The 18,518-nt window shown below is 37.4% G+C and overlaps 1 protein-coding gene across 1 annotated transcript in view; it reads left to right on the top strand.

The window, feature by feature from the left end:
* Positions 1-16,818, top strand: part of SS18 (SS18, nBAF chromatin remodeling complex subunit) — a gene marked incomplete at its 3' end in the record, with an annotated part of 78,368 nt that extends 61,550 nt beyond the window's left edge. Inside the window, 2 exon segments of the mRNA NM_001244804.1 lie at positions 3,368-3,501; positions 15,061-16,818. Of these exon segments, the coding sequence (NP_001231733.1) occupies positions 3,368-3,501; positions 15,061-15,087 (161 nt within the window).

Genomic DNA, 18,518 nt, shown 5'->3' with positions numbered 1-18,518 from the left:
CCCCTTAGGTCACAGATGTGGCTTGGCTCCTGTGTTTCTGTGGCTGTGGTGTAGGCTGGCAGCTGCAGCTTTGATTTAACCCCTAGCCTAGAAACTTCCATATGCCACAGATGTGGCCCTAAAAAGAAAAAAAATAATATGGAAGTGGGTATTTAATGTTTATTTTTCTAAGAATTAGCATTTTTAAAAATTTACAATTTTAGCTTAGTCTATTACTAGAATGTTTATTTAGAATGTTGTTCTTAAACTAGTGATCCATTTAAAAAGAAACAGAAGCTAGAGATGGTTCATTGACCAAAGGTAAGGTATGTAGTCATTTTAAATGAATTCTTTTTTTTTTTTTTTTTTTTGTCCTTTTAGGGCCGCACCTGCAGCATATGGTGGTTCCCAGGCTAGGGGTCGAATCGGAGCTAGAGCTGCCAGCCTACACCACAGCTCATGGCAATGCCGGATCCTTAACCCACTGAGCGAGGCCAGAGATCAAACATACGTCCTCATGGATGCTAGTCAGATTCATTTCCTCTGAGCCATGATGGGAACTCCTAAAATGAACTCTTAAATGAATTCTTAAACCTGTTTGGGGTTCATGATCAGCCAGTAGCTTTGTACGTGCTACTTGGAAAACTGATGAGTTGAGTGGTTATTAAAGATATCTACATAATCTACTTGGCAGGTATGTTTTTAAAACTAATGACTATCTCCATGAACAGTAACATTGATCTTTTAGGGTACAAATGAGATCTATTTGGAATGCATAAAGAATATGTTTTTCTCATTCACAATTTAAATAGCAGTATACACATCCACAGGGCTATATTTATTGCAGGTATGTATCTTACAGAGTTTGGAGGAAGTATAGCCATCTTTTCTTATGACATACTCACTATAATATATACTAATTGGCTATCTGACTGTTAGATAGGGAGTGAGGAATGATAAAGACCTGATATCTCAGTCTTAAATTTCAGGCTTCTATAACTGCTTTAAGTGGAGGAACATATGGTTCCCACAATAGGAGAAGTAGCTGCTTAATCTGACATTATCTTTTGCTGACATGGTCTCTTTTTTTAAGATCAGTAATGTCTTGTTATTTTTATTCACTGGTTTAAGCTGTGCTATTACTATGGGCACCTCTCTCCATCTGTGATAGCAAATCTAAGATCTAGAATCAAGCTGAAATTCTCTTACCCCTTCAACATAAGCATTGAAATTCAGTCAGGTATTGGGAGTCAGGCATTTTTTTTCCCCAAAATGATGAGTCCTGGTTCCCTAGTTCCAGATATAACATTAGAAATATTCCATGGCTTTCTTGTCTTTACAAAGTTACTTTCATGCTCATTTTAAATGGCATTTCCATTTCACAACTGTTGCCTATTTGAATAGAGTAGTCTGGTTTTATTGTTATTGCATGAAAATGAATATGATCAATTAGGTAAGTGTATTGATGTAAAAAAAATATTATTTTCTGTGGAAAGAGAGTAAAAGGAATTTAGTAATTTTCAAAAAAGAAAAAAGAAATTTAATGCTTTTGGGTTTAAGTAGTTAATTCCTTTCTTCCTTCCTTCCTTCCTTTCTTTCTTTTCTTTCTTTCCTTCTTTCTCTTTCTTTCCTGTTATGCCCACGGCATGTGGGAGTTCCTGGGCCAGGGTTCATATCTGTGCCACAGTAGTGGCAACACCAGATGCTTAACTACTAGGCCACCAGGGAACTCCAGTATTTAAATGCTATTTTGTCAGACATTGGGCACCCTAAAGGAGACATCCCTGTTTTGCTTTTCTATAAGGTTTCAGTTGTCACATTTACTTCTAATAGAAAATTTAAGAATTTTAATAATTGGATGTATAATAATTAAATAGTAGATAGATGGAATTTATTTAAGCTTGAAAATTTATTGTTCTCTTTGACACCTTCCTATGAAGTCAGTGTTTTTTATGACAGGTTTTGAATGGCTCTGATAGAAAACATTTAAGCATCAAAGCATCAACTTATGGTTTACAAAGCATTCTTGACAATAGACAATAGTAGAGTTTATTAAATAGACATTTGTTTGGCAAGCCAAATTAGTCCCTTGCCACCTCTGGAATTTGAAATCATTCATTTATATGGGTTAAATATTAAAGGTGATGAGTACACAGAGTACAACTTTTGAATCAGGTTTTTTCACTTTCAGCCTGTGGTTTTTCAAATCTTTTTTAGTTTTCGTTTGAAAATACTGTGTTTTTTTTTTTTGTTTTTTGTCAGTGCAAAGCATAAAACATTCTTTTGGTGATTGTGAATATAAATCTAGAATTTACACATAAAATCATTCTTTGTGATTCCTTTAGTGATTACAAGTATAAATCGTAGAGCTATCCAGCTGTAACTATCACAGATTTCTAAACTTTATTCAGAAATTACTTCAGTATGTTAATTTGAGTCTGCTTCTTGCTTTTTCGTTTACCTTTTGCTTATACTGGTTAACTTTCTAATAGAGGTATAGGTGAATTTCCTTAACATCATGGAGTTAATCTGTGTTCCAACTCCTGAGTTTCTTTTTTTTGTCTTTTTGCTATTTCTTGGGCCGCTCCCTCGGCATATGGAGGTTCCCAGGCTAGGGATCCATTCGGAGCTGTAGCCACCGGCCTACGCCAGAGCCACAGTAACACGGGATCCGAGCCGCGTCTGCAGCCTACACCATAGCTCACGGCAACGCCGGATCCTTAACCCACTGAGCAAGGGCAGGAACCAAACCCGCAACCTCATGGTTCCTAGTCAGATTCGTTAACCACTGCTCCACGACGGGAACTCCCTGATTTTCTTTGACTCATTTTGACGTGTGAAATTTTAATGGCTAACACATAGCACAATAGTTACACTGAATCAAAGCATCTTGGTACATGGTGGTCTCCTTGCTTTTTTTTTTTTTTTTTTTTTTACTTACTGTAACTTTTGGATTTTACTTCAAAAGCCATTTGAGGAAAATCAAGTTATAAAACTATTCTTTTTAGTTTAAAAATGAGAGTATAGGAGTTCCCCTCGTGGCTCAGTGATTAACGAACCTGACTAGTATCCATGAGGATGCAGGTTCGATCCCTGGCCTCGATCAGTGGGTTAAGGATCTGGCGTTGCCGTGAGCTGTGGTGTAGGTTGCAGACGAGGCTAGGATCTGGTGTTGCTGTGGTTGTGGCTGTGGTGTAGGCCGGTGGGCTGCAGCTCTGATTGGACTCCTAGCCTGGGAAGTTCCATATGTTGTTGTGGGTGTGACCCTAAAGAGAAAAGGAAAAAAAAAAAGAGAGTATAATAACATCTCATGCTGAATCCTTTCTAAGAATTCAAGGGACTTACTATATATTTTTCTGGGCTTTTGTTTGTGTAAATTATTTTGCAGGTCCTTCACAGGGTGGTCCAGGTCCTCAGTATCCTAACTATCCACAGGGACAAGGTCAGCAGTATGGGGGTTACAGACCAACACAGCCTGGACCACCACAGCCACCACAGCAGAGGCCTTACGGATATGACCAGGTATGTTATTTGGCCAGTTGTATGACTTGCCGCATTGTTTGCTCACTCTTGATTAGGTTAAACATTTTTCACTTGAAGACTCATTTTTCCCTCCTCTTGTTTGTACTACATGTACTCTTGAGTCTTTTTCAGGGCATGCTGGTACAGTCAATCACAGTTACTATAACATGTTAAACATCTTATTCTTAGGCACCAATGATCATTCATACTCATTCATTCATAGTCTCTCTCTGGTCTTTATCCCCCAGGCATACTCACGTAGCTATTTCAAACGTTATTCCATGTTCTAAAGCCTCTGATTTCCTTCATGTTCATTGCTCAGAACTACCCATGACCCATTGCTGTGTGGAGTCCATCTGAGTCAGTGCTCTCATTAGTGCTCATTTTCCGTTCAGCATATTCACCACACTTCCTTCGCACCTATGATATCCCTTCTTTCTAAATTCATATTTACCACCTCTCTCTATTGCCTCCTTCCATCACATTTCCATTATCCCAGATATTAATCATCTTTCTCCTCTGTTAATCTTTCCTTTTACTACCTTCAAGTATGTAGAAGTGTATCTCATCCTAAGATGCCTATATTCTCTTGAACCAACATCAGTAAATTTCTCAGACTTAACTATCTATGCCATAGTCATTGTTTTATGAGTCTTCTTATAATCCTCTCATTATTAGAATGATTTATTATGTTGGCAGGTTTTTTTGGATTGATTTCAGGTTTGTCTGACTTTTCTTCTAGTGAAAGCTAAAGCTTAAGATACCTAAAATAGGTTTTTTTTTTTAATAAAGTAGGGTTCAAGGACCAGTGTATATAATCTGGTTTGAAGAACAATTCACATTCAGAGCTGATTAGAATCTGAGGCATGACCAGCAGTTTCATCAATGATCTCAAGCCTATGAACAACCTCAAGCCTATGAACAACCTCCTTGTACTGACACTTTCCAGTCAAGAGATACAAGAGACTTAAACTAAAAGCGTATGGACAAATGAGTGATATATATATATAATATATATATATATATATATATAGTTTTTTTTAAATACGCTAGAACTAAATCAAAGGATTAGGCAGAAGTTTTATCTAAACTTTAAAAGTAAAATAAGTGTTGACTAGTGTGTATTTAAGGACAAAACACCTGAGCAGATAAAATTTAGGCTCATTCTGATCCACAAGTGAACTCTTGAAAGGTGGTCTTTTACTCCCTAATTTAACAAATATTGTTGATTTTCTGTGTGTTCTGGACACCGTGGTAGCACCTGGATAAGTAAAACAGACCTGGTCCTTATGGCTCGTGGAGCAACTGCCTTGATCTTCCTTGACTTCACTTTAGCATTTGACAGTGTTCCTATTTTCATTATGTGGTCCTCTTTAGCGTCTATGTTACCATCCTATTTTGTTCCTCTTGCATTTTCAGTGACTCCTTCTTTATTTTTTACTTATTACTCATGTTTTTTTACCCAAACACCAACCCTTGGCTTAGTGATTTTCTCAGTCTCTGTATTCACCCTGTCTTACATTTTCAGTATCTGTAGCTCCCCTTCTCAACCCAACTTCAGCTCCATTTTTCCAACTGTGTATAGAACATCTCTCTTTGGGTGTCTTGACATTTTCTTCAGCTTCATCATTTTATCTCTAAATCAGCATATTTCTAAATCCCCAGAACTTGAGAGTTCCCATTGTGGCAAAGTGGAAATGAATCTGACTGGTATTCATGAGGACGCAGGTTTGATTCCTGGCCTTGCTCAGTAGAGTAAGGATCCGGTGTTGCCGTGAGCTGTGGTGTAGGTCACAGACCCAGCTTGGCATTGCTGTGGCTGTGGTGTAGTCTAGCAGCTACAGCTCCAATCTGACTCCTAGCCTGGGAACCTCCATATGCTGTGTGTACGGCCCAAAAAAGACTAAATAAATAAATAAATCCCCCAAACTTAACATCATTCATTAAACAAATGTTTCTTGAGCAATATTTATATGCCAGGTACCTAAGATGGGGATATATTGGAGAACAGGATCAGCAAGGACTCTGGCTTTGTGCACGTTAGGTGACGTACAGACAAGTAAGCAGACGATGTAATATAGTGTGAGAAATACTTGTATGAGGAAAGGTGGAATTTTTTTTGACGGAGAACTCCTAACCCAGGTATGTGGAACTGTTCCTTGGGAAGTATTAGACAAGTGCAAGAGCTCAGAGTAAGTAGTGTATTAGCCAGCTGGTTATAAAGGGTAGAAGGGTCTTCGGTCAGAAAGAAGTACATTTACAAAGGACTAGTGTTAAGATGTGTGACTCAGTCTCCCTAAAACTGAGTTCCTGTGCCGAGGTTATGATTAACATCTCCACCCCAAACATTCCATTTCTTGCCCAATACCTGTTCTCATGATTGAGGAGGGGGGAAAATGTAACCAAGCCAGGTCTTGTGAGCCTCCTGGGCACATGGGCCTTTCTGTGTCCTCCATTTCTTGTTTTTGGGAAATAAGCCTCAACCTCCATGACCCTCCCTGAGTTCCAAAGGGTGGGTTCAAACAGTTGCTAATCAGGGAGGGGAGGGGATGCAGAGACCAGGGAGGAGCAGTCAAGAGGCGACAGTACAGCCTTGGGCAGGGTCCTGGTTCATCCTCAAGGAATATACCTAACAACATCTTTGAGTCTTTCTGTAGAACTAAAACCCCCAACAAATTGAAGAACTACTTGATGAGGCATTCTTCATTCTGAGGAGGAGGAGGACCACCAGAACTGGTCCTGGGACCACTAAACACCAGTTTTGAAAAACAAATGCAAGCCTGCCTTTACCCTGATCCGTATCTGTGGCCCTGTTTTCCACTCCCCAAACTATAAAACTACCTCCTAATCTCTCCACAGGGGGGCACAGTCTTGAAGGCATTAGCTGGCTGTGACCCCCTCTGCCTTGCAAAGCAGTAAAAGTATCTTTTTCTTCTCCACCCCCACCCCCCAAAAGGTGTGACTCAGTAAAGAAGAGGTGGAGGTGGAGCAGTGAATTGGGGCCAGATTAGGGGGCTCTTCTGAGCCATATTGGGGAACTTGAGCTTTATCCTGATAATGATGTGGAGCCTTTTAAGTGTTTTAAGTTGTATCTAGCAGTGGCTGGCACTTGATAAACATGATATATGATATAAATGACAGATATATAATATGCATCTTTTTTTTTTCTTTTTTTTGGGTCTTTTTTATCTTTTGAGGGCCATACCCATGGCATATGGAAGTTCCCAGGCTAGGGGTCTAATCGGAGCTACAGCTGCCGGCCTACACCAGAGCCACAGCAATGTCAGATCCGAGCTGCATCTGTGACCTACACCACAGCTCATGGCAACGCGGGATCCTTAACCCACTGAGCGAGGCCAGGGATCAAACCCGCAATCTCATGGTTCCTAGTTGGATTCATTTCCGCTGTGCTGTGACGGGAACTCCTGTATCTTTTATAATTATTCTACCCCTTAAAATTTTCAGGAATTTGGGGGCTGTACTGTAGAAAAAGACCCATGTTGTTGGGTAGTTGCCCACCACAACTTCTTCACTAGAAATGAGGGGACCATTTTAGCTATTCTAGTGTTAGTAGTCTCCCCACATCTATCTCATGTTTTACTTTATTTGTATCTCCCAACCCAAACACCTCTTGTTCTCGTCATTTTAGGAAAAGTAAAATGGAGATAGTTAAGGTAATGGAAAACCAATGCAGAATTTAATCCCAGTAGAATTCTAATTATACTGGTGGTTTAGGCAGGTGCCTCTTGTAGCAGTGTGCAGGATGCATTAAAAGAGGGAGCACTGAGAGAGAGCTTTGTGAGGGGTTGCTGCCCCTCTGTCAGTCTTTCCCATCTCGATGAACAGCACCTTGATTCTTCCACTTCCTCAGGCGGAACACCTGGAGTCATCCTTGACTCAGTTCTTTTTAAAATCAAACATCTAGTCAATCAGCAAATCTTATTATCTCTTCCTTGAAAATACACACAGTATCTAGCCATGTCTCACAGCCTCCTGCTCTTGCCCAGGTCATACTCGCAATGCTCACTCTTCTGGATCATTGTGCTGTCCTCCTTCCTGGTGTCCTGTTTGCATCCTGGCTTCTCTCCAGGATATGTTCCTCATAGGACCAGGAGTGATCTATTAAATATATTAGTCACTTCAGGGGAGTTCCCGTCATAGCTCAGCAGTAATGAACCCAACTAAGATCCATGAGGATTCAGGTTCGATCCCTGGCCTGGCTTAGTAGGTTAAGGATCCAGCGTGGTTGTAGATCACAGACTCAGCTCAGATCTGGCATTGCTGTGGCTGTGGTGTAGGCCAGCAGTTACAGCTCCTATTCAACCCTTAGCTTGGGAACTTCCATATGCTGAGTGCAACCCTAAAAGACCTAAAAAATTAGTTTAGGCCACCACTTTGTTCCTAACCCTGTAGTGACTTCACTTCCACTCAGAGTAATATAATGGCCTACAAGACCCTGTATGACTTGTGTCCCCACCACCCCACTTGTATTTATAGCTTCCCTCTTTCTCTCTGCTTCAGTCACATTGGCCTGTTTGCTGTTCCTCATACACATTAAGCATGTTTCTACCTCAGCCTTTGCATTTTTTTCCCCTTCTTCTGCCTAAAACTCTTCCTGATACGTGCAATGCTTGCTTCCTCACTTTCTTCAGATCTCTGATCTGTCATGTCACTGTGTCATTTCAAGGAGTCCTTCACTGTCTGCCTGTCTGAGGTAGTAATGCTTTCAATTTTTAATGTTTTTATTTTTTAACACATTTGTGTTTTGTTTAAATTGTGTTTTATGAAGGCAGCATATACTTAGGACTTGTTTGGTTTTTTGCTTTGTTTTTGTTTTTGTTTTTGTTTTTTTTTTTTTAACCCAATCTGACTGTCTCTGCCTTTTAATGGAGGGGGTTTGAATGATATGTTTAATATGATTATGGATAATGGTTAAGTCTGTCATCTTTGTATTTTTTTCTGTTTGTGCCTTCTGTTCTTTGTTCCCTTTCCTCATTTTCTGTTTTATTTTTCTGAATTTTTTTTCTATTCTTAAAAAATCATTTTTATTAAGATGTAATTCACATACCATTTAATTTACCATTTTAAGATGTACTATTCAGTGGGTTTGTTTTTTGTTTTTAGTACATTTATTTCCCTCCAAACACCTAGGCCCAGGAAATAGCTGCTTTCTCTCTGTCTGATTTTCCTAATCTAAATACTTAAGATATAGTGTTTTGTGATTGACTACTTTCATTTAATATAACGTATTTAGAGTTCATCCATGTTGTATCATGTATCAGTACCTTTAAATGATATTATAGCACTTCATATAGTATAAGGAACTTTCTTTTTTTTTTTTTTTTTTTTTGTCTTTTTGCCTTTTCTAGGCTGCTCCTGTGGCATATGGAGGTTCCCAGGCTAGGGGTCTAATCAGAGCTGTAGCCACCGTCCTACACCAGAGCCATAGCAATTTGGGATCAGAGCCGTGTCTGCGACCCACACCACAGCTCACAGCAACACTGGATCCTTAACCCGCTGAGCAAGGCCAGGGATCGAATCTGCAACTTCATAGTTCTTAGTTGGATTTGTTAACCACTGAGCCATGACAGGAACTCCAGGAACTTTCAATAGTTTACTTTCATTTCTTCTCAATCTTTGTGTTGTTATAATTTCTACTTCTACATATGTTATAAACCCCCATAATACATGGAATTAATTTTGTTTAAAATATCAATTATCCTTTAAAGATATTTAAATAATAAGAGTCATATATTTACTCAAGTAGTTAAACTGTTTCTGGTGCTTTTCATTCCTATGGTAGATCCGCATTTACATCTGGTATCATTTTTCCTTTGCCTAAAGGACTTCCTTTTGACATTGTAGTGTAGGGCTTCTGGTGATAAATTCTGTCAGCCATTGTGTGTCTGAAAAAGTGTTAATTTTTCATTTTGAAAAAAAAATCTTTTTTCTGGGTATAAAATTCTAGGTTGATAGTTTCTTTCCTTTCAGCACTTTATAGATGTGTCTCCACTGTCTTCTTGCTTACACTATTTCAAGGAGGCATCTGCTGTTACTCTTATATTTCTCCTATGGTAGTCTATCTTTTTTTCTGTTTTTAAGATTTTACCTTTATCAAATTATTTGACTGTTTTCTTATGCTTGGTGTTTGTATAATTTCTTGAATTTGTGGCTCTATGGTTTTCGTCAGATTTGGAAAAATTCTGACCAAATGTTTTTCCTATCTCTACACTATACCCCTTTCTCTCTTGCCCAGTCTCCAATTATGTGTATATTTGTCTGCTTAGAGTTGTACCATAATTTAATGATCCTCTGTTTATTTAATTTTTAATTTTTTTCTCTGTTTTATTTTGGGTAGTTTCTATAGCTATGTTTTAAAGTTTAGTAGTCTTTTCTTGTTCATTGTCTTATCAGCTTTTAATCCACTCCCAGGTGTGTTTCATTTCAGACATTGTATTTAATCTTTGATTAGATGCCAGAAATTGCAAATATTACTTTTATATGTTGAGCGATGGATATATTTGTTTTCCTAGAGATATTCTTGAGCTTGTTTTGGAGGATGAAATTAAGTAATTTAAAAACAGCTTGATTTTTGGGGGATTGCTTTTAAGATTTGTTAGGCAGAACCAGACAGGGTTAGTCTTGGGCTAAATATACCTACTAGTAAGGTAAGACCCTTTTGAGTACTCCACCCAATTCCCTTGAATTATGAGGTTTTTCACTCTGGCTGGTGGGAATAAACACTATTTCTGTTTCTCTGTGAGCTCAGGTATTGTTTCCTCTAATCCTTTCGATTGTTCTTCCTCAGACTTGAGTATTTTCCTTGCATGCATTTGCATATCAGTACTATGCTGAATACTTGAGAGATTTCCTCTGCAGATCTTTCCTTTCAGATACTATGTCCTGTGAACTCTAGCTCCTTTTTTCTCTTCAGACTCTAAGCTTTATCTCCTTAATTCAGACTCAGCCTCACTTCCCCTCCATACACTTCAGCACAGAAACTCTCAGTGCAGTAAGATGTGATTAACTGGGGCACTCACCTCATTTGTTTCCCATATCTCATATGTTACTATTCTTTCTTACCTTCTGTCCTGTGTCCTGAATGTGAATATTTCATAAATTTTGTGTAGTTTTTTTTTCAGGCTGGAATATAAATTCATCTTGACTGGAAACATAATTTCTTTTTAGATAGTATTTTTTTTTCAGCAGTTTTAGGTTCACAGCAAAATTGAGACGTATAGAGAGTTCCCATTTACTCCCTACCCCCACACATGCACAGCCTACTCCATTATCAACATTTCACACCAGAATGGTACACTGACAGATCATTTTCACACCAGGTCCATAATATATGTTATGGTTCACTCTCGGTGTTGTACAGTCTATGGGTTTTGATAACTGTATAATGACATGTACCCACCATGATAATATCATCCAAAATGTTTCATTGCCTTAAAAATCTTCTGTGTTCCTCTTATTCTCCCCTCTTTCCTCCCTAGCTCCTGGTAACTACTGATCTATACAGGCTGCCCTTTCCAGAATGTCATGTACTTGGAATCATGTAGCATGCTAGCCTTTTCAGATTGGCTTTTCTCTTAATATGCATTTAAAGTTTTCTCATGGCTTGATATTTGTATTTCTTCTTAGTACTGAATAGTAACCCATTGTCTGGATATAGCATTCATTAATTGAAAGACATCTTGATTGCTTCCAAGTTTTGGCAGTTATGACTAAAACGGCTATAAACTTCCATGTGTAGGTTTTTCTGTGAGCATAAATTTTCAACTCATTTGGATAAATGCCAAGGAGTGAGCATGATTATTGGATTATATGGTAATAATATGTTTAGTTTTGTAAGAAACTGCCAAACTATCTTTCGTAGTTTCTGTACCATTTTGCATTCTCACCAGCAATGAATGAGAGTTCCTGTCACTCCACATCATCATCAACATTTGATGTCAGTGTTGAGAATTTTGGTCATAAAAGTAGGTGTTTCGTGGTATCTTGTTCTTTTATTTTGCATTTCCCCAGTAACATATGATATAGATATCTTTTCATATCTTGTTTACCATCTTTATGTCTTCTTTGGTAAGGTGTCTGTTCAAGTCTTTGGCTCATTTGTTAATTGGGTTGTTCATTTTCTTTTTCTTTTTTTTGTTTTTTTCATCTGTTTAGGGCCGCACCCACAGCATATGGAGGTTCTCAGGCTAGGAGCTGAATCAGAGCTACAGCTGCTGGCCTACACCACAGCCACAGCAACACTGTGGATCCAAGCCTTGTCTGCGACCTACACCACAGCTCACAGCAACGCCAGATCCATAACCCACTGAGTGAGGCCAGGGATCAAACCTGAATCCTCATGGATGCTAGTCAGATTCATTTCCACTGAGCCATGACAGGAACTCTGGGTTGTTCATTTTCATGTTGTTGAATTTTAAGAATCTTGGTATAGTTAGATAACAATCCTTATCAGGCATGTCTTCATGTCTTTTGCAAACACTGCCTTGTGTTCTTGGTTTGTTTTCTTTCTCAGAGTAGAAAATTTTAATTTTTTTTTTTTTTGGCCATACCCATGGCACATGGAAGTTCCCAGGCCAGGGATCAAACCCATGCCACAGCAGCAACCTGAGCCACTGCAGTGACAACACTGAATCCTTAACCTGCTGTGCTACAAGCAAATTCCAAAAATTTAAATTTTAATGAAATCCAGTTTATCAGTTAATCTCATTCATAGATCATGCATTTGTTGTATCCATAAAGTCATTGCAAAAGGTTATCTACATTTTCTCTTATGTTATCTTCTAGGAGTTTTATAGTTTTGTATTTTATATTTAGGTCAAGATTCTATTTGAGTCAGTTTTCTGTTAAAAAAATCTTTATTGTTAAGATTTGTGTCTAGATTCCTTCTTTTGTATATGAACGTCCAGTTGTTCTAGCACCATTTGTTGAACAGGCTGTGTTTTGCACTGCTGTGTTACCTTTGCTCCTTTGCCGAAGATTAGTTGACTATATTTATGTGGGTCTATTTCTGAGCTCTCTGTTCTGTTCCATTGATGTGTTTTTCTCTTCTTTTACCAGTTACACTGTCTTGATTGCTGTAGCTTTATAGGAAATCCTGAAGTTGGATATTGTCAACTTTGTTGTTCTTCTCTAATATTGTATGGCTCTCCTGGTTCTTCTACCTCTCCATATAAATTTTAGAATTATTTTGTTGATATCCCCAAATAATTTGCTGGGATTTTGATTGGGGTTGTGTTGAATCTTTAGTCAAGTTGGGAAGAACTGACTTAACAATATTGATTTTCCTATTGATGAACATAGAACATCTCTACCTTTATATAGTACTTTGGTTTATTCCATTAGTTTTTTACTTTTCCTCATATAGATCTGTATACATTAGATTTATACCTAAATATTTAATTTATAGGATGTTTATGTAGATGGTAGTGCATTTTTAATTTCAAATTCCACTTGTCATTGCTGGTGTATTAATGAAAATGATTGAATTTTTGTCTGTTAACCTTTTATCCTTGCAACCTCATTTATTAGTTTCGGGGTTTTTTTTGTTGATTCTTTGATCTTTTCTACCTAGATAAAATGTCATCTGTAAAAGTTTTTATTTCTTCGTTCCCAATCTATTTAACTCTATTTCCTTTCCTTACTGCATAAACTAGGAATTTCATTATGGTGTTGAAAAAATTTCTAACCATAGCAGGAAAATTTAGTTGAATATAATGTTAGATGCTTTTATTTTTCAACATAGCATTTATCTCCATGTGATGGATTAGGTAGTTATTATTTATTATCATACTGTGTTCCCCCTAGAATGTCAGTTCTTTAAAAACCTCACAGTATCTGTTTTTTTATCACCTGGTAGAACGCATTCAGTAGTTAGTAAGTATTAGGGAGTGAATATACAAGGCCTTCACTTCCTAAATTTGAACAGTGATCTTAAAAATGGAGAAATAGGAGTTCCTGTTGTGGTGCAGTGGAAACAAATCTGACTAGGAACCATGAGGTTGCAGGTTCGATCCCTGGCCTCGTTCAGTTAGGTTAAAGATCCGGTGTCACCATGAGCTGTGGTGTAGGTCTCAAACTCAGCTGGTAGCCCATGTTGCTGTGGCTGTGGTGTAGGCTGGCAGCTATAGCTCCGATTAGACCCCTAGCCTAGGAACCTCCATATGCCGCAAGTGCGGCCCTTAAAAAAAAAAAAAAGAATAGAGAAATAAATCCCTAAAAGCATTGTGACAGAATAATTTAAAAATTTCATATGATTAGATGAATGAAAGAAAGAAATTTAAAGATGGTATTGCTCAGGTTTCTAGTCTAGGGACTCTTACTATACTCTCCCTAGACAATCTTGCTTGATACGAAATAATTAATGTAACTTAGAGGGGGATATTTAGCCAAAGGAAATAATTAGCTGATTGTGTGCTTCCAGTGAGTGCTATTTTTGAAAAATAAGTGCTTTTTTTTTTTCTTTTTGCCTTTTCTAGGGCCACTCCCATGGCATATGGAGGTTCCCAGGCTGGGGGTCTAATCTGAGCTGCAGCCACCGACCTACACCACAGCAATATGGGATTCTAGTCGCGTCTTCAACCTACACCACAGCTCACAGCAGCGCCAGATCCTCAACCCACTGAGCAAGGCCAGGGACCGAACCCACAACCTCATGGTTCCTAGTCGGATTCCTTAACCACTGCGCCACAATGGGAACTCCAAAAAATAAGTGCTTTTATGAGCATCTATTGTAAACACATTTAAGACATTTTTCTTAAAATATGTTTTTTTCTAGTGTCCCTTTTTTTCTCTTGATGAAAAGATGTTCCTTTCTTCTCCAAAAGCTAGCCTTGACAGTTGTATACTGGACATTATTTGCCTCCCTTCTAGAATTTTGCTACTTCATTCATTACCTCTTTTATATCTGTACTTTATTTTCTTTCCCTGTCAGCCTGTAGGCCCTTCAAGTCTATCTTATTTAAAGCAGCACAAACAAAACAGTCTTTCTTTGATTTTATGTAGCAGCTTGCCTGTCTGAATACTACCTCTGCTGATAACTTCATTGGCCTCAGGGAAAGGCCCAGATACTATATTGTGGGCTAGAAGGTTGTTTTTCCTTTATCTCCCAGATCCCTTTCCATCCTTACTACATATCCCAAATACCCTCGGTGTTTTCACAAGTCATTATGCTAATCTAAACAGTTACAAATTTGTTACACTGGTGCATAATTTATACACTAATATATACCATGCCAGAGTTTAGAATGAGAACTTCTCATTTATTCTTAATTCAGTTCAACAAACTTCACCAAATATTTAAATTCTCACTCCGTGATAGATGCTGTTCCAGGCTCTAAGACTTTGAAATCCATTTGCTGTTGAATGTAATATTAGAAGAAATTGCAGAGATACTGTGTACCTAAATATATAACAATATTTGATTGATGTAGATGTAGTTACTTCTGTAGTATGTCATTGTTAAGATTGATTTGTAGTTCTCTGTGCCAAACTATTATGGTCAAATGATGATCTAATTATATTTTGAAATTTATCTTTTAGGGACAGTATGGGAATTACCAGCAGTGAAAAGTACTTACATTCCAATAGCCAGTATCTATTAGCAGCCATATTGTCACCTCAGCACTGTGGACACCTCCCTGTGAAGAGACCCTTCCATTCCATCTAGTTTTTGGAAAAACCTTGTGGATAAGTGGCTGTTTTATCAGTAAGCAGCCTTTTGTGGCTTAGTTATAAAAGGCTTTAGTAGCTCAAAAATACTCTTGATTTCACATTTCTACTCTAGATGGCAACATTGGACAGAAAATACAATGACATAACCGATTTGCAGTGATTTCGGAACTGTGTTTGAAATGGACTGTTACAGACTGGAAGGTGTGAACAGCTTTGTATGTTTATGAAGGTTAAGGGAATTTAATACTTTTCCACAGATTCTTTTGTAAGGGGAAGAGGGAAATGTACACTTTTTACAGCAGCAATATTTTGTATATTATGTTTATTTCATGTGGTGAATATGCAAGGCAGTACACTACGCACTGGACAGAATCAGAAATTCTCCGTTCCTGGGGATCGGAGCATGGTGGATGCTTGATTGTGTTGGTCTCAGAATGGTGTTCTGTGCAGACGAAGTGAGGGAGAAGACAAAGCACCATATGTCCACTGTTATGTTCTTTAGAGGAGATTCAGATCCCTTTTATCTGTTAGATAATCAAGGGCACTGTGATACAGTTTTGAGTAAAACATTTTTTTAAAGCTTTCCAGTTTTGTGGATTAAAACCTTTTTATAAATATCATTTATAATACAGTTTTAAAATGTGAGGCAATAAGAATTACTTCATGTTGGATCTGAAGAATCTTGGTAACAGTTTCATGTAAATGAAGTGGTAATCCTTTCCTAAAATAGCAATAACTGAAAATGAAAGTGTTAATTTTACTTTGTTTGAATAATCAGGGAACTTAGGAATATCAAAACATTTTATAAATGGTATCCAAGAAGAGTCAACATTGATTCAGTAATTTTACTTTTTAACATTAGAAGGATAATTCGTTTATATGATAATGCAGGAGACTTACAAACGTTTATTTCAACTTTCTCTACTGGAAATAATGCCATTTATAAGGAAACACTTTTAAGTTTTTCCCCTTTTTTGTTTAATATAACAGATGTTTAAGAAAATGCTTATTGATGAGGTTTATTCTGATCTGTATTAAAAGCAGAGAGGTTGCATTTCAGATCACTTTGTTATTAGGTTGGCATATTTAATCATATTTGAGACTGTCCTCTGCCTGATTGTTTTAGCTAATTTCAGGGATATTGCATTGGGCAGGAAATCATGCATTGAGAAGTGTATAACCACAATTATTTAAGCATAATCTGAAAACATCTAGCCTAAAGGTAAGTTGCTATTTTCATCACAGTTGCCTATGCCCAGGGAATAAGAATATTCTTTATAATTGAATTGTTTTTTCCCACTTCTAACTGGAAACAAAACAGAAGGGGTGCCATAAATTTGAATAAGCAAAACATACTGTTTTCAACGTACTGTAATCAAAAGGAGAAATGTCAGTGTGTCTTTGTGTGTGTATGAAAGAGAGTGTGTGTGTTTTAAGGTCAGAATAGGGTGTTTTTCAACATGGTCAGTAGAAAATGGACATCGAGTTTGAGCAGATAAAGCATGGACAGCCTTATTGTGATTGAAATGCTTATAGGTTCTGTGCCAACTTTCCACCACTGTGTACTTTGTTGCTATTTAAAACTGTATCAACTCTAACGGAAGAATAAATTATTTGTGATTTTAATTTCTCATTTGTTTCTTTAAATTAGATCGCTTTGACTCTCTTGTTTTGTCTGGAGACCATGCTGTGGGTTTTTTATATAAGTTCGTCTTGTATAGGCAGACTATATTTGTATTCTAGGACTTTATCAAAATTCTCTTGTCATGCCCAAGTTAATTAGAATTAACTGTTCAGTAATCAGCATGTTGTGTGGGCTGTTTGTTACAGAATTCTTTCTCTGAAAATGAAGTCCATGAGGCTATAATCAAGATGACGGAATTAGATAAATGAGTTGAGGAGACAAAATTGTACTGAACCCAACCTGGTGTAGATATGTTATCTCATTTGAAATAAGCTCAACTGACATTAAGAAATAATTTGTCTTGCCAGCCCATCTTCTGTTGTCTTATTCTCCTTTTAATGGAAACTAAAATTGCAATTTTAATAAGCAGAATTTCCTCCAGGACTTTCTTCCTGGAGACTAGTGCATTTGCAAGGTTTAATTGTTTTATAACAGTCCTATTTCGTAAAAGTTTTTAATTGGTGGTGACAAAAATTACCTTACTCCTTTGATACCTAGTAAGAAGAATAACTTTACCAGTAGCTTTCTACCAAGTTTGACATTGCCATATAGATTATATACTCAAAAACTGAAATTTTTATTTTATCAACATACATTTTTATGAAGTATCATACCATCCCATGCAAGTCCAGAAGCAAAATATTCTAAAAAGAGAGCAGGGTGATTACTGATGAACATTTTAAAATATTTGGAATTCCCTTGTGGCATAGAGGGTTGACCCCATCTGGTGTTGTCATTGCTACAGCTTGGGTCACTACTATGTTGTGAGTTCGATCCCTGGCCTGGGAACTTCCACATGCCACAGGCATGGCCAAAAAGAAAAAAATTAAAATTAAAAAAATAAAAATATTTTACTGTGCTCGTTTAATTGTTTGGGAATATGTTATTATATTCCCTGGAGTTATGGTGGCAAATCGTTTTTTGGTTTTGTTTTTAATTTTTTAATGGAATTTTCAAAAATACACCAAAGTGGAGAGAATGTGTAATGATCCCTATGTAGCAGAAACCTACCTTATCCACTTAGCAACTCACGGCCAATCTTGTGTCGTCTATACACCCACCCACAAATTAAAGCAAACTCTATGTCCTTTCATTGTTTCAATAAGTATCTCTAAAAGATAAGGACTCTTTTAAATAACACCTTGATGCCAGGACTCTTCCTGCTCTTGAAATTTTGTATTTTCAGTGTTAACAGTGAACTAGAAACCAGAATTTGTATCACTAAATTGCTGTCTTTCATTTAAAAAAGTCATTTTGTTAAATAATTAAAATATTAGCAAAAACAAAAGCAGTTTGGAGTTCTCTAGTGGCTCAGTGGAAACCAATCTGACCAGCATCCATGAGGACGTAGGTTCGATCCCTGGCTTTGCTCTCTGGGTTAAGGATCCACCATTGGTCGTGAGCTGTGGTGTAAGTTGTGGTGGTGTTGTGGCTGTGGCATAGGCCGGCAGCTACAGTTGTGATTCGACCCTCTAGCCTGGGAACCTCCATATGCCACTGGTGAGGCCCTAAAAAGACAAAAGCCAAAAAAAAAAAAAAAAAAAGAATATTAGCAAATATAGATTATATAGTAAGTGAACATTCTCCATAATTTTACTGTCAAAAGTAATACTTATTAATACATTTCTTCCAGCTTGATTTT

This window comes from Sus scrofa, chromosome 6 (genome assembly GCF_000003025.6).
Source record: "Sus scrofa isolate TJ Tabasco breed Duroc chromosome 6, Sscrofa11.1, whole genome shotgun sequence".
NCBI lineage: Eukaryota > Metazoa > Chordata > Mammalia > Artiodactyla > Suidae > Sus > Sus scrofa.
Note: the sequence above shows the minus strand (reverse complement) of the source record. Positions and strands in the feature narration are given on the sequence as shown.